The sequence below is a fragment of the Fukomys damarensis genome, unplaced genomic scaffold, assembly GCF_012274545.1.
Source record: "Fukomys damarensis isolate Sample0158 unplaced genomic scaffold, DMR_v1.0_HiC HiC_scaffold_16, whole genome shotgun sequence".
In the NCBI taxonomy this organism is placed as follows: domain Eukaryota; kingdom Metazoa; phylum Chordata; class Mammalia; order Rodentia; family Bathyergidae; genus Fukomys; species Fukomys damarensis.
In genome coordinates this window covers 76,483,746-76,507,949 of record NW_022900928.1, presented here as the reverse complement: position 1 = coordinate 76,507,949, position 24,204 = coordinate 76,483,746, and the positions used below count along the sequence as shown (strand labels likewise).

The 24,204-nt window shown below is 42.1% G+C and overlaps 1 protein-coding gene across 2 annotated transcripts in view; it reads left to right on the top strand.

The window, feature by feature from the left end:
- The window catches only part of Ets1 (ETS proto-oncogene 1, transcription factor), a 125,477-nt gene that overhangs the window by 12,804 nt on the left and 88,469 nt on the right, over positions 1-24,204 (top strand). For both annotated transcript variants that reach the window (XM_010605538.2, XM_010605539.2), the window contains exon 3: positions 15,769-15,913. In XM_010605538.2, coding sequence (XP_010603840.1) covers positions 15,769-15,913 — 145 coding nt within the window. The remainder of the gene's footprint in view (positions 1-15,768; positions 15,914-24,204) is intronic.

The window sequence follows — 24,204 nt, the reverse complement described above, 5'->3', positions numbered from 1 at the left end:
ATGAAGGTTAGGACTCTATGTTTTTGCCTATTGAGAAGAAGATCTTTGACCATTCTGTGTGCTGTTTACTAAAATGCTGAGGAAAATCCTTTAAAAATATACTATGTGGAAGGTCCTGTAATGCTGTCACTGACCAATTCTAGTTGTAACGTGAAGTTTAAATATTAAAGGATATGTTGCTAATTTCTCTTTCTAAATTCTGTAGGTTTATATACAAAAATAGTTATTATTAAATTTGTTTTTTTTTATTTACTCTAGAATTGGACAGATAACTTTATTCTTAACTCTTCCAGTACACTCATGGATCTAAATACATACCAATTAACATGCTCTTTATTCCGACTTTGGCCTTTGACTATGACCTACCAGAGGTTATGTGTAAATTTTAGCACTGGTAGCTTTAAGGTATCTATCACTGTGCACTATAATTGGACATGAAAATATCTGAATTTTCGTGCAGTACTGAAAAATCAGTTGCTCACAAGCTATTGTGTATTCAAGGTGAAACACATAGTGTGAGGATGGTTAACACATCTGTCTTTGCAGGTTGTTCTGAAATACATGCTTCATTTTACAATGGCTTCTGTTTTCATGGAAGCACCACCTTCATTCCAAAAAATTAGAATCACAAAAGGATTTAGACCATAATTATATCAGAAATATGTCTTTAAAAATCCACATACACAAAGGTAAGCAGTCACTGAAGTTTGCCTAATAGAAATTGACAAGGGAGGCTGGAGATTTAGCTCAGTGGCACTGTGGCTGCCCTGAAAGTGCAAGGTCCTGAGTTTGGTCACCAGTACAAAAAAAAAAAAAAATGCCAAGGGACTTGCAGTTGAAGGCCATGTAAGGGGCTGCAGAAATATCCAACAAAATATCCTCCTGCTTTTCAAGGAGAGATTATCGTCTGAGATCTACACAAATTGTACTCCTTTGTACTCCTTTTTTCTTAGAGATAATATTGCAGAGACTTGTTAAAATAAAGATGGTATAATAGGAGGACCAGTGTGTCACTGGCAAGATCATTTAAAACTGGCCTATGTTAATTCTATCAGCACTATAATCAAGCAAGATGAATATCTTCTTTAAGTGAAGAATGCCTTACAAATACATACTTTTTAATGGCACTAAAGTAAAAAAATATATAATATAACCATTTTGGTTATACGTACAATATGATATCCTGGAGAGGGTATCTGGAACTTTTAGATTTTGAAATATCAAATCAATCTAATTGCATATTTTCAACTAAAGAGCCTTACTCCAAATGAATACATTAGACATTTTTAATGTATTTTGAATAGTTTAATCGGTTTCAAAACAAAGGCCTCACCCCCATAGTTATATCTGGAAAACATTATCGACATGAGAGATCCTTCTTGCTACAAATTTCAAAGCTGGAGTAAAAGCAGGAGATTACACAAGAGAGCTGCTAAGATATCCTTCCAGTACCTTCACTCATAACCTCTCAGGACCTCAATTTCTCCATCATGGAACTAGTCAGGCCACCCTTCAGAACCATAGTGTAAATGAAGAAGTCCTTAATGTCTCTGCTCTAAAAAAACTGAAGAAATCAATAACGTTTTTCAGTACAAAGTCAAGTTCAACAAACCGGCTCTAACAGATAATTTATGATCTTAGGCTGGGCTATAAGAAACAGTCAAAGCATCTATAAATTATCTACAAAGTATAACCACAGCAGATTGGCACTAGGGATTCTAGCAAGCAAACTTCACATTCTACATCTCAGTTTAAGATTTGGCAGAAGTGTAAGCAGAGTTTTATAAACTTTTAAAGACAAGGAAGTAAAAGCCCCAGTATCCAGGGTCTTTTTAGTGCATTGGAGCCTTAGTTTTTAGAGCTCAGCACAAAGGGCTTAATCCAATAATCCAAGTCCCCCTGGCAGGTGCTATAGTCTGATTTAGTCAGATGGAGCTACCAAAGTTTAAAAATCAGTCCCAGGCATGGCATGCTTCAGGGAGAAAGGAAAACCCTGAGAGTCAGTGAGATTTTCAATAGGGGGTGCTTTTGCCCACACAGGGGATTATTTGATGATGACCGAGACCTATCTGGCTATCAAAATTTGGGAACTGTGACAGTATTCAAGTCCATAGAGGCCAGGGATATAATTAAACTTACCATAATACATAAAGTAGCTTCCTATGACAAGGAATTATCCAACCTCTGACAAAACTGTGCTGAGCTTGAGAAACCTTGGCCCAGAGTAGCCACTGAGCACCAGCTTCACTTTTGGCAGCAGAATGCTCCTCACATGCTCCCTGACTGCTCTAAGCAGGTCTTGGATCCTTTAAAACATTATTTTTGAAATTCTAATAGTGTATTTCACAGAACTAGAGAAAACAATCCAAAAATTCATTTGGAATCAGAAGAAACCTAGAATAGCAAAAGCCATTCCAGGGAACAGAGACATGACAGGGGGAATCACCATCCCCAACTTGAAACTATACTACAAATCACGGTGATAAAACAGCATGGTACTAGCAAAGATACAGAACCGAGGATCAGTGGAACAGATTAGAAGATCCAAATACAATCCAAACATACTTAGCCATCTCATCTTTGACAAAGAAGCCAAACTTTCCTCACTGGAGGAAAGAGCCTCTTTAATAAACGGTGTTGGAAAAACTGGATTTCAGCATGCCAAAGGTTAAAACTAGACCCTTATTTTTCACCCTGCACTAAGCTAAAATCCAAGTGGATTAAAGATCTAAATATTAAACAGAAACACTAAACTTGCTGGAAGATAAATTAGGCAGAACTCTTGAAGACATGGGCATAGGAAAAGACTTTATGAACAAATCCTCAGTAGCACAAAAAAATCAACAACCGATCTCATCTTTTTAAAATCTTCTGCATTGTAAGAGAAACCACCAACAGAGCTAAGAGATAACCTACACTATGGGAAAAAATTTTTACCAGCTGTTCCTGAGACAAAGGTCTACTATCTAGAATATATACAGAACTAAAAAAAATCAGATCCCCAAATACAAAGACCCAATTCAAAAATGGGCACCTGAAATGAACAGACATTTCTCAGACAAAGAAATAAAAAGCAGCAAATAAACATATGAAAAAATGTTCAACATCACTAGTCATTCAAGAGATACAGATGAAAACAATACTGAAATTCCACCTCACCCCAGAAAGAATGGCTGCTATAAAGAAATGAACCAGCAACAAATGCTGGTGGGGTTGTGGGGAGAAAGGAGCCCTTCTCCATTGTTGGTGGGAGTGCAGACTGGTGTAACCACTGTGAAAATCAATATGGAGATACCTCAAACAAGTAGGATTAGAAGTCCCATTTACCCTGTTGGGAGTCTTCCCAAAAGAATTAAAAGAATCTTACCACAGCAATATATGCTCACCCATGTTATAGCGGCATAGTATGTGATAGCTAAAACTTGGAAATAGCCCAAATTGCCCATTAACTGGAGACTGGATAAAGAAGGTGTGTGTGTGTGTGTGTGTGTGTGTGTGTGTGTGTGTTTATAAGGTAGGGTACTACTCAGCCATAAAGAATGAGAAACTAAAGACATTTATAGCTAAGTGGATGCTCATTGAGGCCATACTCTTAAGTGAAATAAATAGAACACACATGTAAATACCGAATAGTTTCTCTGGTGTGAAAAACTTAAAGTGTAAATAAGGATCAAAATGTATAATTGATATTATGTAATAGGAAGAAAATGTCTAAAGGAGTAGGGGAAGTGGGAGGGGTAGGGGAAAGATAAGAAGGGAAAAGAAAAAATATGACAAAAGGAAAAAAATGGAAACAAAGTCTTGTAAAAAGGGAGGGGTAGAGGGGGGGAAGGGAGGGCAGGTGAATGGGGAAAAAATAAGAACCAAGACATTTCACGTAAAGGTACAAAATCCCAATGGTGAATGTAACTGTATTATACATCTAAAAAGTACCAGTAAACTTAATTGGGGAAAAGAAAATGAAAAAAGTGAAAATGTGTTCCTCTTCTGAGGGGCTGCTTTAGTTGATCAAGGAAAACTCCTCTGAAATAAAATGGGACTATTTTCTAATCCTGAAAGATTTCCAAGCCTCAGATTGCTAATTAGCAAATTAGGGATCCTGTTAACATTGTATGGTCGGTCCTCTGCTGGACCAGAAGAGTGCTTGAAATATTTAAGGCCACAATTAAAATCAATGCCACCATCAGGTTACAGCCATTTTACACAGAACTCACATTTTCTGCTTAAGGTCAGTTTGTCAAACGCAGGACACATGTTTTCAGGATGTTAAGGTCATCCCCTCAGGAGACTGTAATGAATGAAGTGATGTCACAGCCAGCCAAGTAGAGAAACAACACTTTTGGAAGTGGCCTGGCCTTTGTGTGGGTGTGGGGCTGTTTCCAGGTACTTATATGGGCTGTGTGTCAGGGACCCTTCCTCTAGGGAAGGAAGTGGCTCTTTCCTGTTGTGGTCCCAGCTGGCCAGCCAGCCCTGAGCCCTGGAAGTCTGTGTAGTGCGGGTGCCCTGGTTATCTCCTGTGTCATCCTTTTTATCCTGCCTTTACGCTGGCCCAGCAGAGGGAGGGCTGCGTGAGATCCTAAGCTGTTCCTTGTTTCAACTAAGCATGCCGCAGGCCTTGGTGAGCTCACCGGTAAGAGGATGTTTGGAACAGGTCTTCGGGGACTAATAGGCCCTGTGTCAGGCGAACATTAGGAAGCACCTGGAGCTATTTAGAGGACAGAGAATGTTAGTGCCTACTCACCTTGGCTCACAGCACTGGGCTTTGGGGATAAAGCAGTAAACCCCAGGAAACAGTGCCCCATACAGGGCGCTGGTACACCAGAAGTTAAATGGATACTCCAAAATGTCAGAATTTCCTAGGAGAATTCTTTGGGCTTAGGGGATATCCCTGCCAGCTTGGGCAACATGTTGAAGATTAGCCACTTTTAAAATTGTCTCTCAACCAAGCATGCTTCTCTTATGAATACGGTGCCCGTATTTTCTGGATGAAAGATGGGTCTCAGATACTGTCCAAAGAAAGACTTACTGACTTGTGATTTTTATTATGTGAATGACCTCAAAGTTGTATATATAAGCTCACATTTGTTAGACAGTGACTCTTGTAGAGAATAAAATGACGAGAGGCTAGGGCTACTTCAGACTTTTGCTCGGTATAGGGACAAGGCGGTGGAAATATGACTGAGCACACGTGGAATGTCAGCTTGGGAAGGAGGTGAAGGAGAATCACAGACACCAGCTGGCCTGGGTATTGGCTCCATCCTTCTGTGCACTTCAGTGGGAGTGGGACTTGTGTCCTCTCTGGACAGCTGAATCTTGAGTTGGTCTGACAAAGGTGAATAGCTGGCCAGGAGGCTTAGCTAAGGACATTGGAAAAATAAGCTCCAAACTGCAGCCCTCAGACACAAGCTTCCTGACTCAGAGGTCTTTTGAAATTTACTGGATTTTGCCAATTTCTCCACAGTTTGGGCAGATCCTCTTTGTACATTTTCTTTCTCCCTTCCACAACTGATTGATTGAATGACAAATTTATACACATAACTCCATTTCCGTCTTCAGGTACTCTGGAAAGGCAGAAGGGGGACCCACCTTACTGTTATTTGTTTTGTACAAGACATTAGATGGAACCTTAGGTCTTGGGCCAGGTAGCTGGGAAATGTATCTATCTTAGTTTATTTTCTGCTGCCATCATAACAGAATACATGACTGGGTAATCTGTAAAGAAATAAACTTACTTGGCTCCTGGTTCTGGAGGCTGCATCTGGTGAGGGATTGCTTGCTACCTCATGACAGAGTTATGTGACAAATCAGTGTGACAGAGGGAGAGAGAGAGAGAGAGAGAGAGAGGGAGATATGGAGGGGATCTGTATTTGTCTTTTTGGCTAGGAGCCCCTACCTGAAATAATGGTATAATCCTTTCACAAGGAAAGAGTCCTCAGGGCCTAGTCATGTCTAGGTAGGTATCTGTTATGATTTTAGCTAAATTTCAACATGAGTTTTGGAGGAGACACACAGATGATAGTGGTGTCCCAGACAATTATAATGCAAAGTACTTTGGCTTTTGAATCAGAAAGACCTGGGTTGCATTCTGGTCTGTTACTCTTTCCTTACGTAACTTTGAGCAAACTACTTCACCTCCCTGAACCTCAGTGTTCCCATTTATGCAATAGACAGAGCATAATTTACCCTGAGAGGACATTATGATGAACATTAAATGAGAAAATGCTTGTCCAGGGCCTCCACAAAGATGAGTTCAGTTAATTCTGTGTTCCTTTGTTTACCATGTTGTCTTATTCTGGACTTTGTGATTGTGTGAGAGATGCCTGCTAGGGTGGAGATGATTTTTCTTGTTGTCCATATTGGGGGGTTGCCAGAACAAGATGGAGCTCCAGAGGTAAAAATGGAGATATTCTTGTTAGGAAACTTTCTTGCTTCACCACTGCCTTGCATGGGCAATAGCTCTCTTGCCACCAGATCAAAGTTTTCATGTCATGCACAACAGGTTTACAGCCCCATTGTGTAAACATACCTGGTTCCCTTATCTTGAGTAATTGTGGTTTAATTGGGCCTTATTGGGAGCAGATCCTTTTTTTACCCATAGCTCTAGCTGTTGGCAGATCTTCACCCCAAACCACAGGCCTTGGGATTAGTATCTTTGCTGGGTTTGCAGCACAGCCACTGTGCTGTCCTCATGCTTTCTGTGCAGGCTGTGCCTGGTCTGCAAAGCTTAGTACAGCTGTTGATCCCTTTTCTGTGGGAATCATAGAGGGCAGTGGTTATGGTCTTTAGGACTAGAAGAGTGGGAACACACAAAAAGAAATTTCAAATCTAAATATAAGCCAGAAAAGAATACTTTCGTTCTTGTTACTTGGCATGATGATGGTTTTACCTCTAAAACAATCATTGAAACATAGTGCTAGGGAAGTTATTTGTACTCCTAACTCTTAATGGTAGTCACAGAAATTAAAGGGAAAAGAAACCACTAATAATTTACATTTTCTTCTAGCTATTAGGTTCATTCAGTACAAGCTGGAGAATTTCAGAGTCAGGCTACAACTTGAAGCCCATATCATAAATAATATAAAAAATTAAGGTCCTAAGAAGTCAAATCAATCACCCAAGTTTACGAAGCTGGCAAGAGATGAGGTGTGGTCCAAATCTCCTGACTCTTCATTTAGAATATTCCTATTTTAGTCCTTGTTGCTGTAACAAAATACTTGAGAGAGTTGTAGCTCTCAGTTCTAGGGAGTTGGAAAGTCAAGATCAAGGTTCTGGGTTTGGTGGCCCATATTGCCCAGTCTGGCCTTTGTTGCTGTATCCTCTAGAAGGGGTGGACATTGTGTCCTCAAATGGGAGAAGGAACAGAAGAGACTGGACTCACTCCTGCAAGACTGTTCATAAACAGCCTAACCCCTATCTGCAATGTTCTTCCCTCGTGGCTTACTCACTTCCTGGAGACCTCAGTTTTGGATACTATCACACTGGTACTTGAGTTTCCATATAGGGATTTTGGAAGAACACATTCAGACAGTGGTGACTCCTTATTACCCAATTCTGCTGATTCATTTCTTTAAAAGATACTTGGTGCCATACAGAACTTCTAGACAATTTTCATGCATCCATATACCTTGTTTATGAAAATTTGGTCTTCCTTGAGTTAGAAAAACATAAAAACTCCATCTTGTAGACCACTGAGCAAATCACAGTACTGGACAGTCTTTTAGTGCTGCAAGTTCTCCCACCCACATCTCATCACAAGGTTAGGAGCCAGCTTCACTGGCCCTCTCTGCATCATAGGAAGCCTCCAATTGTCATCCTGAGTGTCACTGAGGCTTTCTGCTAAGAGGGAAGCAATTTCTTATCTGCATAACTCCAAACTGATGAGTAAAGCAACTTTACCCAAGACCTCTTCACAAGAGAGAGCCAGTGTAAGGTGCATGGCTGTAGCCCAGACTTGGCCTTTTCCTTACTCCACTCTGAGGCCCTGGATTGTGTCTCAGCCATAGTCAGCTGTGAGTAGAGAATGTTGTACCCTCAGGCTGCTGTGCATAGTTTCAGTGCTGTTGTTGGACTCCTCATCACCACGTTGGTGCACTAACCAGCTGGTCTTTATGGAAGCCAAGCACAGCATTGCAGTGGGAATACAGTTAGAGATACCCTTCTCCATGACCCTCAACTGGCTTCAGATTTTTCTGAAGAAACCTGCAATGTGTCATGCCTGCCCTTTTACCAAGGTCCAAGCCTATCATTCTTATTGTTTCCAAAAGAATTTCCTGGCCTTGAGTCTAAAATTAAATTGCCCTTTGAGAGTTTCCTATTTTGTCTGTTCCTGCGTCTCTTGGCTGCTGCTGTACCCACCTTCCCTTCCCTCTGATGTATAGTCAGAGAGCTGAGGAGAAGCTCTGCTTTGCCTCCTTCTCTCTGTCCCTCCACAAAGTAGGACCAGTGTCCTGTCTTGAGCAGAAGTGCCTAAGAAGCACCTCTGTGCCGTGCTGCCCTTCTGAGACCAAACAGTGTGATCAAACTTCTCATCATCAGCCAAGGAGATTTATCTGTAAAGTGTTCCTTAATAGTGCAAGAAGTGTTGCCTTAGGCCTCTTCTGAGGACAAGGAAGTCCCTGTGCAATTGTTCAGCCTGGAGTCAAGGGTGACATGTGCCAGGCAGCAGAAGGTTTTAAAAGTGGCCCATATTGTACACTGTTTTAAAGCTGCTTCTGACTAAAAGCACTTATTACTAAGGTTCCTCCTCAGCTCTTCACTTTTTCCTTCCCCAACACAAGAAATACGATGACCAAACAGTGTTAGAGGGTGGTTTTAGGGAAGGATGAAGACAGACAGTCTAAAGGCATTTTATATTTTAAGGGGACATTGCGATGGTCTTCCTTCTGACAACTTCTGTCTGTAGAGGCTTCCACGCCCTCATGTGGCTGTCAATCTGATGAAGGCTGTCCATCACAAGGTCAGGAAGAAGAATGTGGGTGGATCAGCAAAATGGAGCCTTGGTGTTGGCAAGGAACTTGCAGATTGTCATGGCCAGCCTGCTCAGGAAGCTAAAGCTTAGGAGGTTAAGTGATAGATCAGAGCTTACATAGCTCCTTGGTGGTACAGCAGAACTTGAATCTAAGCTTCCCAATTTACAGTCTTCAGTCTTTCTGCTAGAGTGCACATGAATGTCTATGACATTCCTAGAAAATGATACCAAGTTGTCCTTGGGCTTTGCAAATCCCATTACCCATCCACCCGGTGAGGACTCAGTTTCACTGCTGGGCTTAAAGTGTGTTTAGAAAATAGCAGCCTCTAGAAGTGTTGTGTCTTCCATATTGATGGCTTAAGGCTAAGCTTTAGGATTCTGTAGACAACTACTGAGTGACAGGTGCAAAAGGTACGGCAAACACCTGCATGGTGAAGGCAGCTTGGCTGTAGCCAGAAACCCTCTGGAAGAATTGTTGCTTCACTTGCACGTTCCTGTACTCCCATATGTTTGTGATTTGGTGTCATAAAAGTATTCCCCTTTTCCCTATTTTTCAACTTTGTGGAACTTTGTGGGGTTAGGGAGAGAAAGCACTCCTGAGCAAATGGAATGGTTTTGAGATATGGCAAAGCTAGAGGGGGGAAGGTGAAGAGGGGCCCTGAAGACCTAGCTGCATGTAGTGGAGCAGGGAAGGTGGTTGGGAAGATACTAGCTCCAGACCCTGAGGCATTAAACAGTGGGGCTTGGGGAAAAGATTCAAAGCAAGGACCCCACTGTGCATGGGGATGCATGAGGTTAGCTGAGTGGTAGCTGGGAGAGTTGGCTACCCTTAGAGCAGAGCAGGGACAAGAGTGTGTGTGTGTCCTTGTCCTTGTGGTTTCCAGACTTCCTAGGCATCCTCTGATTCATTTCCAGAATCAGGTAGGTAGAGCCTTTTGCCTGTGGGCTGTATATAGTTGTTTTTGAGAGGAAAGAGAGCTGTGCTGTTCTCCAGGTGGCTCAGCACTGTGTGAATGGTGGAGCAGGGCAGAGATACACTTTCCTGAGATGCCACAGATCCCATCAGTCCATGGCTGCCTGACTACTGCCTTTTCCTTAGTGGCCACTTGGAAACTACCCCTGGTGCTTAAATCTCTGCTTTTAGCTTTCATAATTGTACCTGTCTTGCTTTTCCTCTATGTCAGATGGTGCATCATGGTTGTTTGGTCCTCTCATTTCTCCTCCTAACCCCTAACTCTAGGCAAATTTACAGAAGCATGTGGCTTCTCTTTATCTTTTACCTGCTATACTTCTTGAGTCTGTGCTCTAACTTGATCCTTTATGCTGGGAGATCTATTTTATTTCTTCCTGTCCTTATATCATGCAGCCAACTTAGGGACTCCCCCTACACACCAAATTGTTCTTCTATCTCTCTAAGCAGCACCAAAAGTGATATTGCTCTTCATTCTTATTATTTATGTCAGTTTCAATCATCATTTCCACAATTACAGAAGTAAGCAATCTGTTAGTTTGGATCATTTTCTTTCCCTTCATTCCCTCTATCCAATCAGTCATAAGATGATTTTGATTCTTCCTTTAAAACTGTGATTCCTGGTTTCCTTATCACTAACTGCTCATGAGTCTGGCCCAGCTTTTTCTAACTGAATGAGATTAGATGAGTGAGGCAGTCATATTGTGGAGGGGGCCCCAAAATGAAGGAATCCACTGAATAATGTCTTAATGCAGTATCTTTAAATATGAGAATTAGTGGAAGTTATTATGGAAAATAATTTTAAAAATTAGATAAGATTGGAGGCAGCAAACCTGATTTATCTTTTTGCTTCAGGCCTAATATGGCTTGGCAGAGCTCTGTTCTTGACCAGCCTCTTTACCTTCTGTCCCTCCCCATCCTACTCAGTGAAATCAAATGGATCTTTCTAGAACATACCGCTCCACCTTGTCACATACACAACCCCAAGTGCTTTCTCCCAAAGTCCAGTTCCTGCGTATTATTGATGGCTTGGCTTATCGTGTGCCTACCGCTGTAATTCTTCCTACTCCCCACCATTACAAGTATCCTCAGTGCACGAGAGCCTGCCTTTCCCTCGTGTTAGCCCCTGGTGAACAACAGTCTTCATCATTCTAAGATTCCTACCTTTGTTCCTCCTCACATGGTTGTGTGCCTTCTTTATTTGTCTGTTTTTGCAGTGCTGAGGATTGAGCCCAGGGTTGCACACATACTAGACAAGCTCTCTACCACTGAGCTATGTCCACAGAACTTGTGCATGTTCTTTTTTACCTTTTGGTATGTTACCACCTTCTTGTTCTTTTGCTATCTGGCCCTTCACCAAACGTTCAAGGTACTCTACTTCCTCCAAGTTTCCTTCCCTGCTTCCCCTTCCCAACACATTGGTACTTAACCCTGTTGTACCCCTCACTGTAACTTCCTGTTTACTTGTCTGTGTGATCCTGAGGGTGTGGCTCATTTCTTGCTCATGTTGTGTTCTTAGAATCTATGTAATGTAATATTGGTTTAGAAAGGTGTACCATCCCTACTAGCTCTGTGAACACATCAGCATCATCCATCAAGTACCTATTATAGAACTTTAACCATCATTTGTAAGCAAACTAATCTTGAGCCACTCATGTTCTTGTTGTACACGTAGAAGAAAAGACAGGCTGAACTTAAACAGACTGGAGGTAAAATTCTACTTCCATTGTTTTATTAGCCATGTGGCCTTTACAGCTTTACTTGCTATCTAAAATCTCAGTTTGCTCATTTTCAAAACAGAGAGGAAACACTAATCTTGCCGAATTGTGGCAAAGATTGAAAGTGACCGTGTCAGTATGAATCTTGGCATGCCAGCTGATGCCAACAGGTGTGCCATGTATTTTAGTTCCTTTCAAGGATCACCTGTGGGGCTGACAAGTGAGAAACTGTCAGGCAGTTTTTAAAACTGACAGAGACTGGGTGTGTTGGTTGCCTCTCATTAACTCTTCTGTTGCAGCCAGGAAAGAAAGGTGCCAATGAAGAGACTTTCTGGGCAGGAACCTGCTTTGGGTGGTGCCCTTTATAGCAGCAAGGTGGGGGCTATGTGTGGCAGATTTCTACTCTGCAGATACCCTGCTTATTTCTCTGCAACTGAGATGGTTTCATAATGAAGTGGAACCCTGGTGATGTGGTTCTCTTGAGTAAAAAAGTCGTTTTCATACTCTACGAAATAGTTATTAAGTCAGTTCGTGAAATGTCTAATAACAGGCAGGTGTTGAGATAATAGAAACATGAAAGGCTTCTTAGGAGAGGAGTATCAACCAGCAAAAATGTGTGTGGTTTACGGTATATTTGGAAATTATCATCTTTTCATTCTTTTTTTTAAAATTTGAGACAGGTTTCACCAGTGTCCTCTGGCTCAACTGATGACAGTTACAGAGAAATTATGCCCTAAAATACATAGTTTTATTTATAAAACCAAATGAATTTCTCCTCTTCACAAAGAGCCTCATGTGGAGACAAAGGTAAATCCATGAAAAAAGGCAGCCATGTAAAATCAAGCTAATACTATGCATAGTTAGAATTCAAAACCTTTGAGTTGAGCCAAAATAAATCTACACCAACATCATCCAGGTCTTAAACCTTATTATTTTATACCCCACTCACTGACAGATCATTTCTGTCTTCCCTCTTGTTTCTGCACATTGTTCTAAGATCAATTTCTGTCAATGCTTCTTTGCATATTATCCCGTACTTTCGGTGGCTTCCCTGCAGTAGGAAAAATTTAAACTTTTAATTCTGAATTCTAGTTCTTTTCAGTTATCTACCACCTTAGGAGGTCCTGTAACAAACTATCCACCACTACCTACTTTTGAGGATTTTGTTTATACTACCAGCTACCCTCTAGCAAAGATCCTGCTCATACCACCTGCTGCTATCTTACAATGACCCCCCAATACTATCTGCTACCAGAATGCTACTTATACTGCCCACTACTATCTTCTAAGGAAGGGCACTACTTATATTACCCATTACCTGCTATTGGTAAACCATACACAGTGTCTCAAAAGAAAAGAGATGCAAGCAACTTGAAATTTTAAATTCTTCTTCATACCACTCAAAATAAAAATGGCCTCCCTTGAGATCCTGTTCCTTCAGCTCTATTACTTGATGTTAAAGTTTGAAAGGATCTGAAGCAATAAGAAAAGATGGGAAACATTTTATTTTATTTTATTTCCATAAAAGATATTGAGAGCACCGGTTTGACTAATATGTGTAGACAATGTGTCTTAAATGTACTCAGTTTCAAAAAGTCTCCTGTACTGTGGAAACACATCAGAGGTAATGTGAGTAGTTACTCCAGGAGCTTACAGTATTAAAATAAGATGTCAACCAAATGGATTGAAATCAGAACTCAGGGATCAGTTTCTGACTTAAGTTCAGGAGTATATTTTTGCTGATCACTCACCTAAATCTCTTGTCTCCAGAGCGTATAGCTGGAAAATCCACCAGTATTCTGCTTACACTGTCACAGTTCCGTTAGCCTCTGAGCAGCAGGAGGCTGGTGAAGTTAGCCTCCCATGTAAGACAACTTGAGGCATCTTCACTGAGTCCCCAAGGTGTTGTTACATTTCCAGTAACTTTAGCCCTGTTGGAAGATAAACAACCCAAGAGGAAACTATATCCAGCTTGTATTAGGTACTTTCCCATCACTGGGTCAAAACACTTGGCATCTACAATTTAAAGGAGGTGCGGTTTATTTGGAGTACGGTTTCCACTGGGTTCAATCCAGAGCTGGCTGACTCAAAGGCAGGTATGGCATGGTGGAAGGGCAGGTGGAGGACAGCTGTTCATTCCACAGCAGACTGAAGGCAGAGAGAAAAGGAAGGAGCCCTGGAAAAGAATACACCCTCCCATTTCATATCCCCAGTGCCCACTTTTAGCCCAGCCCCACCTCCTGACAGCAAATTTAGCTACTGAACTCACTGATGGCTGAATCCACTGATGTGAATAGAGCCTCTTGACATATAAACAGATGAGATTCAGAGGGAACCTTTTAGATCTAAACCATAAAATAGCCTTGGTTTAAATAAACTAATGAATGTTATGGGAAACAGATCCAAGATGAGGTTTTATGATGGGTACAATACCTTCTTTTCCATTTGGGTTTAAATTGATGTTCTTTATGCCAATATATTTTTAAGACATTTTAGGGGCCAGGGATTTAGCTCAGTGGTTCTGCCACTTGCCTCACAAGCACAAGGTCCCAAGTTCAATCCCTGGTACAAAAAAAAAAAATCTATTTTTAAGGCATTTTAAAACTGCAATGAAGTGGATGTACCATTGCAAAGCTGGGGATAGTAGACAATGAGTAACTGCACCTAACAATAGTGCTGGTTTCTTGCATGCTCAAGGGAGGGTAGGCACAAGAGGCTCTCCAAATAGAGACTTATTGGGAGTTAGCAAGCTACTCTTTGGGTTGAGAATAGCACCTTAGGAGCTGCATTTACTGCCATCAGTAATTTTATTCACATCAAATTCTTGCAGAGTTTTGATTTTTTAATTGGAGTTTTTATGGAGATTGAGGGGCCACAAGAGAAGAGAATAAGAATAAAAAAAGAAATTTGATGACTTTGTAGATTAGCCTCCTGTCCTCGAGAAATCTTTCCACAAATCTGCTGTTTCTCTTTTTGTGTTTTAAGTTTTAATCTACTTTTCTAATCTGAAGAATGTTGAGTATCTTATATTAAAATAATATCTACTTTTTATTGAGAACCAGCTCCACATATAGTATTTATTGCATGCATATTATATAATACATTATTTTATTGATTATATTTCATATTTTATCTCACTTTTATATAATTGTCTTATAGATATTATTTTATTTAATTATGCTCTATGAGGTAAGGATTATCATTCCCATTTTATAATGAATAAACTGAGGTTTAGATTAAGAAGCAGGCACAGGCTCCTTTCAGTACATGGTGGACCCAGGCTTCATTTGGCTGTAAAGGATATAATTTTAAACAATGAAAAGCAGCATCACCTTCCACATATCATGTTTGTATGTCTTAATTCAGGGTGAAATAGTAAATTTTATGGAGCTCTTAATGTTAGTAAGAAAGTGGCATGCTCACCAAATATTGGGGGAAAAAGGACAGTTCTTGTCTAGCAACAGGTGTCATTAAAGCCTGTATCTACTGAATAACTAGAAAATGAGGTGAGTTTACCTCATGTTTTTGTTTTTGTTTTTGCATTTATCAACTGCTAGTTCTATGTTATGGGAATGTCTCACAGGAATATTCTTTCATGGTGTTTTTATAGAGTAAGATATCAGAAAAAGGAAAAGGCCAGATTGTATAAATCTAAATTCATAATTATTCTGCCCTGCTTTTAATCATAAATCTTCCTTTAAAGATTAGAAAAAGACGCCGGGCATGGTGGCGCATGCCTGTAATCCCAGCACTGGGGAGGCTGAGGCAGGAGTATCACTGTGAGTTCGAGACCAGTCTGGGCTACATAGTGAGTTCCAGATCAGACTCAACTACATAGTGAGACCCTGACTCAAAAAAAAAAAAAATTAGATAAATACTTCTCAAATGCAGGAAGAAATGGATGGAGATAAATGTATTCATGGTTTAAACTGGAAATTCTCATCCCTGTGAAATTTGGGTGGTGAAGGGGAGATAATAGGCAGGTGGTTATGTCCTGTTATTTTCTATGGTTGATTGCACGTGATTGGATGATATGGAGTCGTAGTTCAATCAGGGCAAATTTAGGGAGGCTTTCCTCCTAATGTGTTTCCTTTTCTCTTTCCTGGTCACAGAGGCAGGGACCTATCAGCACTTTTGAAGATCCTCGAATGCCCTGTGGTTTCCAGTCCAATTATCACCAGCAAAGACCTTTCTTCCCATTCTGGGATGAGATGGCCACTCAGGAAGTTCCTACTGGCCTCGAACACTATGGCTCAGGTAGGAATATAAATAAAAGCTGGAGATGAGGAGAGTTGAAGGATGAGGGCTGCATGCTCTGAAATAATCTTGCCATGGCTTACGTGTGGACGGATGCTATTGTTCTCTGATGGAAAGTCCCAGGCTTTTTCAATAATTTTGCATTACTTTATTGTTCAACAGGAAGAAACTCTAGAAACAGGCCCAAGAGGGATTATTTTGGGTTTCCATTTTGTTAGCAGTTTTGCTAACTGAGCATTTCCTGACACTTGTTCACTTAGGTGGGGCTATGGACAAAAAGGCCTGCAAATTTTGCAATCAAAAGAGTAAACTGGTAAAACAGAGGTGCATGAATTACTTAGCTTTTTTACAGAGCAACATCTCTTCCACTTATCACCTCTTTCTGTCATTCTTCGTGTCTCTGCCCATGAGCACCAGTATTCCGCTTCTCTTTCCTCTGCCTGGCTCTGCCCAGCCCTTTATCACAGAACATCCTCTTTTCTCAGCATTCCCCCCTCTTCCTGGTCTTACTGGTGACAGTGCTGCCCCCTGGCGAGCAGGAGTCAGACTCCTCCAGGGAGCTCTGTGGAATACACAGCTCTGCTTTCCCAAGGACCTCAGAAGTTTGAAGTCCTTGCCTCTGTTCTATTTTCTAGACTTATTCTATTTCTTACAAATACTGTTAGTCCTTGCTTACCTGCTAGCCTTTTTAAGAACTACAAAATGTTAAGCTTGAATTTGAGGATTAAAAAAATGATCAATTCAGATATTAAGTGCAATTTTCCATGAGACCTTGTTAAGATAAACGTATCTAAATACCAAATTGCCAGTCAAAATTTGCGTCTTATCCCAGGATGGATTCTTAACACAAGGAAGGTCATTGGTCTTACATATTGAACCCAATTCTGAGGAATTACATGGGTGAAATCATGGGATTGGGAGGCTTTCTGGAAACAAATGCAATTTTCTTTTTCATTTCCCTTTTACCTTTCCTAACTTTATGATAATCTATTTTTGTGATAGTGGAGGAATAAAACAAATGTTTGCTTTGTTGTCCGTGCTTTATCTTTCATCATCAGACATAAATGCAGCCATACCGGGCACACTGCTGTAGTACTTGGTAGGTTATGTGCTGTGGTGGGTACAGAAGGCATAGAAAGTTGCTTTGCAATTGCCTGGTTCCTCTTCAGGGCAGAATGAAGTCAACTCCTATGTTTCATAGTCTCTTCACTCATTAGCCTTTGATCCTTGAGGTAGTTTTTGGCACCACCTGGGCTGCAGGCGTAATAACATTTATACTAGCACATTCTGCCTAGTACGTCAGTTCGTCTATGCATAAATCCAAATATCTTAGCTTACACAAAAAGGCTAGGAAAATTTTGTATCTGTTCACAGACAGGTTTAGCTAAAGAACTCAAATGATGAGAATGCAAATCTTTAAAATTCTAAGCAAGAAAGATACTTATATAAGTGAAAGTTCAAATAGTTGTATCAGTATTCGTATAATCCTTCAATCCTATGAATGCCACAGGGGTGAAGTTTTATATCTTCCAGTAAAACTGAGATTAAAGCTGCTTTGCATTGCCTTTGGCTCTGGGTGGTTCTTTTGCTTGCTATAAGTTACATCTTTTTAATGGTTGAAGATATCTCTACTCTTGTCCGTGGTCTCAAGATAAGAATGCCTCTTTGAAAGAAACAAAGACAGAAAAGAATGCCTCTTTGTGTTGGTCAGCTTTCCCATTGTTGGGACAAAATACATGCCACCTGCAACTTAAAGGACAACAGTTTATTTTCGCTCAGGTTCACAAGTTTCAGTTCAAAGTCTATGTCCTCCAACTAGACCTCACCTTCTAATAGCCCAGTCAGCTTTGAACTCGTCAATGGGCTAACCCATTGATGAAGTTATGGCTCTCACGTGCCAATCATCTCTCCAGGAGTCTCTGAATGGAGTCAAAGTTGGCAAGATTAATTGGTGCATTTTTCCTCATAGCAAAAAGACACAGTCCTTCTCTTCCTCCCAAAAGGAGAAGCACATAAACTCCCAAAGGGAGAAAAGTATGTATTCTTTTCCTTGTTGAGGTCCTCAAATGTTAAAAAAAAATCAGTTTTTATTCCAAGGCCAATGAGACAGTGACTGTAAAGCCTGTGACCAATGCCACTGGTGAAACTGCCTTTAAAATTCATAGGTTTGTTGCAGTATAGTACAGGCTACTTTACTGTTGTCAGATGGAAATGGGAGCCACCCAGACCTTCGTTGCCACCAACTACAGCACAGCAAGGTTAGATAGCTTCAATGGGAGTTTGACTCCCTGCCAGTTAGTGGGAATGTCTTGGAAAATGTGGCTCCCACTGCCCTAGGCTCCCTCTGATGGAAATATCTGGCAAGAACTCTGAGCCTTTGCAGCACCCCCTGTGCTGCGTGAGCTGTCCAGATAAAGGAGATGCAGGAACTGTTTCTGGGCTGTGGTCCAGCTTGCCTCAGTGATTGGTGTCATTTGGAAAGCAATCATGGGGTTATAAGGAAGGGAGATGAAGGCATGAACCAACCAATGATTTCCACAGCTGTGGCACATTTCCTTGGAGATGTATTGAATAAAAAGAAAGGGAAAATACTTCATATTTTTTCATCTTCCTTTATCCTATTTATAACTTCAGTTTCCTTCCCTTCCTCTGTCTCATGGCTACTTCCCAGTCCTGCTTCCCCCTCACATTTGTGCTCTCAGAAGGGATGAATGAACTTCTTTTGCAAGGATTACACATCTGTCAGTGACTGGAATGCAGACTGGAGGGGCCCTCAAGGAAGGACCAGGCCTTCTCACAGAAGCCTTCCTCTGAATGTTGTTCCTATTCATGAAGGGCAGAGGCTGAGGAGGAGGACAGGGAAAGAGGGAGGGCCACAGAGAGAATGCAGCTGAGAGAAAACATGAATGGGGAAAATCTGAACAGGTGAGGGGAGAGAAGACTCAGTAACCAAGGCTGGGAATCATTGGGACAGAACAGACAGTGAAGAAGTGTGGAAGAAGAAAGACCAGCTATGTGGAAGTAGGCAGAAAATAAAGATTAGTAGAGAGTGATAGGAAGAAAAGATGAAAAATGAATGGGAAGGGGAAAAGAGTGGGGAGGCCCAGAAAAAAGACAAGGCAAGAAAGGGAAGGAAAATGATATGAAAGAGAAAAAAAGATGATTCTGGGGACATTAGCTATACAGCTAAAAAGGGAAGCCACATTTGCATGCAATTGCCTGTGCAGCTGTACATTTCTTTGGGACAATCTTGTAGTCATCATTTTCTTTCATTTTTATCTCCTCCTCCCGTCCGCCCCTGCCCGCTTCTCCCTGTCAGCCTGAAGCCATTATCAAGAGCCAATGAGGCTGAGAGCTAGTGTTCTGCATGAATGAATGGGTCTTTTCTGTCTCGGCTTCTCATCATCCTTCTGTCAGGGAACCTTGTGTATCAATGGAGCCCCTTACACAAGACAGGGCTGCAATGTCTGCTACTGTTTATAGTCTGACTGGAGTGGAGCCACTGACCCTGCCTCCTCTCTGGTCCTTCTCTCTGTTCTGTCCCTCACCTTCAGCCCTTTCCCTCAATCATCATAAGAAGAATCATTTTTTACATGTCAAGCTCTTGCTCTCTGTCTCTAAGGACTCACTAATGTTTTATTGTCATTAACTATTACCACTAATTCCTATCCACAGCCCAGTTGTGAATCTACAGAGTAGATGCAAACCATTTTTAGGCATAAGCAGTGAGCCTTAGATTGTATCTTAGCCTTAGCTGAAGTCATGCAACACCTGTTTTCCCCTGGGAGCTAGACACTAATATCAGAGACCCCAGGGAGTACCCAGGCCTCAAGGCCACTTACATCACAGAACTGCCAGAGTCCAAGCCCATATTTGACTCCCCAAGTGCGGAGTCCATATCTCCCACTTATGAAGACCATGAATGACCATAGTGCATGTTGGAAAATACTTGGCAGCATTGGAAATGCTTACTTGGCACCCATCCAGAGTGATATAGTGTCAAATTGTTTTTTCACTTCAGGGATTATTTTTCAAATCCAGAGATAGATTTATTTTGAATCAATCAAACTTGTGGATGTGATGCTGCTGTCAAAGTACACCTTTGCAAAAATACTTTCTTAGAGTTGAGAAGCAATCTATAACAGAGAACTCCAACTAGCCTTCATGAGAGTAGTCCTATGGCCTTTTTGCCATATGACTAGGTTTGAGAAATAAGACTGTAGTGCTTTTCTTCTTGTACAGTGCAGTTTGATATGCTTTGGTTGCTGGCCACAGTAAGACCTTTGATATCCTCATGCACAGAATACTTGTCACTTGCCCTTCTTGGTGAGACAGAGTGGACATATTCTACAGTGGTAAAGAACCCGTACTTTGGAACTGAATTTCTTGGATTTTCATAAATGGTGACTTTGGACAATTTAATTTTGGTACTTCAGTTTTCTCCTGCATACAGAAGTTTCTCATAGTGTATTCCCCGGACTAGCAGCATCAGTATTGTTGGCAATGCGGTGCTTTAAACCCTACCCCAGACCTACTGGACTAGAATTTCCCAAAATGCAGCAGAATCGCCTGGAGAGTTTGTTACATGTAATTTGTAAGGTTCCACCCCCAGGGTTTTGGGGTCTAAATGAGGGGGTAGGAATTTGCATTTCTAATAAATTCTCAGGTACCACTGACGTTACTGCTTAGAGGTCACACTTTGAGAATCATTCAGTTAATTTATGCAAAGCATAAAACAGTGCCTCACTTAGTATCTGTGATATGGATGTTTGCAATTTTAAATCATTGTCCTCAAGTGACTTCTCGCTTACTGTCCTGAAATACATTTGGGAGTCCAAAATTGTCTGGGAAGTATTGAGTCAGAAAGTGACCACCGGATTGGTTAAACATGTTGTATGGTCGGTGCCACAGACTGGATACTAAGAAGACAGACAGAGAAAGGGAAAAGCCCAGTCCTTGCATGCAAGCAACTTTTATTCAAGTGTGTATATTTACATGGTAAAGCAAATGGTTCATGCATGAAATAACACATTTATTTATCACACGGAGCTTGGCAATGTCAATGAATGACCCCAGACCGTACTATTTAAAGTTTCTTAAACAATTTTACTAATAAATGGTTGAACCGAAGAATGTCTTTCTCAAATAAACTTTGGAAGTTCAAATGGGAGATAGTGTTGAGAGTCTGAATTCATAGTCTCTCCTGGGGCTTTCTCAGCCAGTGGGGCGGCTGGGAGAGATCAAACCTGGGCAATGTTTGGAAAGGGCAACAGACAGCCAGGTGGGAAGTTTCAGCAGAAAAAAACAGATGCCTCCAGCTTGGCTTTTAAGTGTTGAGAACAGGGAGGGGATGCCAGAGAGACTTATTAAATGGAGATTCACCTTGCTCTGAAATGTTTATTCTCATAGCAGATTTGTTCTTTCAACTGACCATTTCAGATGGCTCGGAGTTTTTTGTTTTTTTTTAAGTGATGTTTTAAACTCTATCTTCTGCCGTCTGCATGTGTATGCTTGTCCTCCTTCAGGCTCTGTCTGCCTTTTTAGAGGATCTGAAACAGTGTACATTTCATAGATGTTGTAATATTGGATATTATAGTACTAGACAAAGATCATCCCTCAGAGGATGTTGGACTGTTCTTCTCCGAGAAGATTTATGGGACATCTTAGTGAAGTAAACTAGGAACCTGTTGGGACTCCCTGCTCCAGCCTTAGGATTTTTATTTTCTTAGCTTTCCAACTCAACATGGACATATCTTAAACTTTCCAAAGACGGTAATGTGCGACTCTTCTGTGGCACAAGACTGGGGCATAAAACACTAAGGGAGAAGGGGAGTGAAAGCCTTCTCAGACGCCTACTTGGTAGGCAGGATAGGTGGGGATGAGCAAGTGGTTTCATTGCTCCGGGTCTGGCCTTCCACAGCTGGGCTTAGCTGTCCTGACCAGCTACTCCCAGGGAACAGAGGAGCTTGTGGCAAGAAGAGCTCATCTCTGAGGTTGCAAGGAGGAAATGCTGGAGAGAGAAGCAGGTGGTCTGCGGTGCCCAAGCAGTACGTAACGGAGCGAGCCAGCCTGCTCAGAGGCCCAGTGTCATTTTGCCGGACTGATAAAGAGGTGGCTGTGGGTGCCTGGCCCTCCTTGTTGTGAGTGAAGAGTCACTCTGATGGTGTGAAGTCACCCTGTTTATCAATGTTACTTTACCTCCTGTTTTCTACCCCCGCAGACTTTGAGCCTGTACTATTTCCTACTCAGATTACAAGCACTTTCTTGGCTTGAGGTTTTGAAGTACAAGTTGAAGGACCTGGAGTCCAGCAAGGGCTTAATGTGGTGTGGGTGAAAGAACTGGAACCTATCTGAGATGCCATTGGCACTGGATTTTTGGCTAAATTCCCCAAGGTTCCCCTTTCTCCCAATAGGCGTGATACTTAAAAGAGTTTTAGGTCCATTCAATGGTAGTTGAAGACTTGCAGGGTCACAGTGTATCGATGCCCTGACTTCTTTTTCCTCTCAGTTTGGTGAGAGCTTGGATGTAAGTGAGCCAAGGAGACTAGAGGTTCTATCCTTACTTAGGGAGTCTGGCCACTGCTGCCTTGCCCCAGGCTGTTTTTCTGCACTGGCCTCCTTGCCCATAACTCATTCTACCAGTGTCAGGGAAGCAGAGCCTGGGGGAACCAGAAGACAAGAAGGACAAGGTTTGGGACTGGGGGGACCTCAGAAGCCCTTGGGCTGTCGGGTTGGGAAAGGTCTTTAGGAATGGAAGTCTCCAGTGCAGGACCTTGGGAAGGAAGGCTAATGCTGAGGAGGAAGAGGAGCCTGTGGTCAGGGCTAGGGCAGCTACAAGTAGAATGCAAGGATTCTGTTGGCCCGATTCTCACTTCTCAAAAATCCTAGGAAGTTAATGGCATTGCACTCGAAATCCCAGGGGGCTGCAGAGGAAAAAAAAATGTTCTTTTAACATTTTCAAACCACAAATATTTAGTTCGAGTTGGGAAAATGTCCCTGGGGCATAGAGTTCTTATTGGAGCCAAGCAATCTGACCCCTCTTCTGGAGCCGGGGCGGTGCTCCTGGTTGGCTGGCATCGCCCTTGCGCTGTGAATGGAAATCCTGAGGTAAGTGGACCAAGAGAGGGCTGGAGCAGCCTCGGGGAGAGGGGTGTGAGAGAGTTGAGGGTGGGGGGTGGCCGGCAGAGACAGCCTGTTGCGCTCACGGCTGGCCAGGAACAGACGCGTTCTCTCCCTCCAGATGTTCGCTGTGTTTATAGCTGCTGAAGCCAGAGACCCAGCTTCCTCATTAATAAGTCGCTTTTTTTGCACTGCAGCCAGGGGTCTCAGCCCCGAGCCTGCAGCTGGAGGCTGCGTCCCGCTCCCCTCCCCCAGCCTTTCGTCCCTAACCCCGACCTCGCCTTCCTCCCTGCAATCCTCCCAAAATACACGAGCACACAAAAAGAAAAACACCAGCAGATTTTTTATTTCAGAGAGTAAACACTTGGGCCACGGGGGTCTGGAGGTTATGGGAAAAGAGGAAACCATAGGGCTAATCAGGCAGCACACACTTCCCCTGCTGAAATAAAACAGAAATCATTGCTCCTCAGCGCTGGCGAGTTAACCCTGGCGCTGCCAGAGGGTTCAGAGCTGGCCCTGCTGAGCTGGGCGGGTTTGCAAGTTGTATCTTTGGACTCCGTAGGAGGAGGGAGACTTGGAATGCCTGGACCTGCAGGGTCTCCAAACGGGTGTGTAGCAACTTTGCCTCAAGCTGAGCTCAAGAAATAGACGGTTGGAACAGAAGAGATTTTGGACTGAGATGTTTTCTTGCAAGAGGCTAGATAAATTGGGAGATAGAAAGCGAGGGAAAGGAGTGGAACTCTTTGGCCAGAGCATGCGTTCGTAGCTACCATTAGGAAATGAATTAGAGTTGGGTGGGACTGATTAGGGTCTGGGTTTTAGCTCTGCCTTATACTAGCTGTGCAACCAAGAGCAAATCACTGAACCTTTCTGAGCCTCAGTTTCCTCATTTGTAATGTAAGTGCCAACCTCACTGAATTACTGTAAACCAGACATAACAATACTGAATGTGGAAATTGCAAAGCAGCAGGTGTGGCATTGAGAAGGTCCTCTAGTATTTCAGAAACTACTTGTCAGTTCACCAAGCTCCTCTCTCTCCCTTTCTCCCACCCCTTCCTCCCTTGCCTTCCTTCCTACCTCCCTTCTTTCTTTCCCATCTTTCCCTTCCTTCCTTCCTTCCTTCCTTCCTTCCTTCCTTCTGTTCTCTTTCATTCTTTATCCAGCTTCAGCTT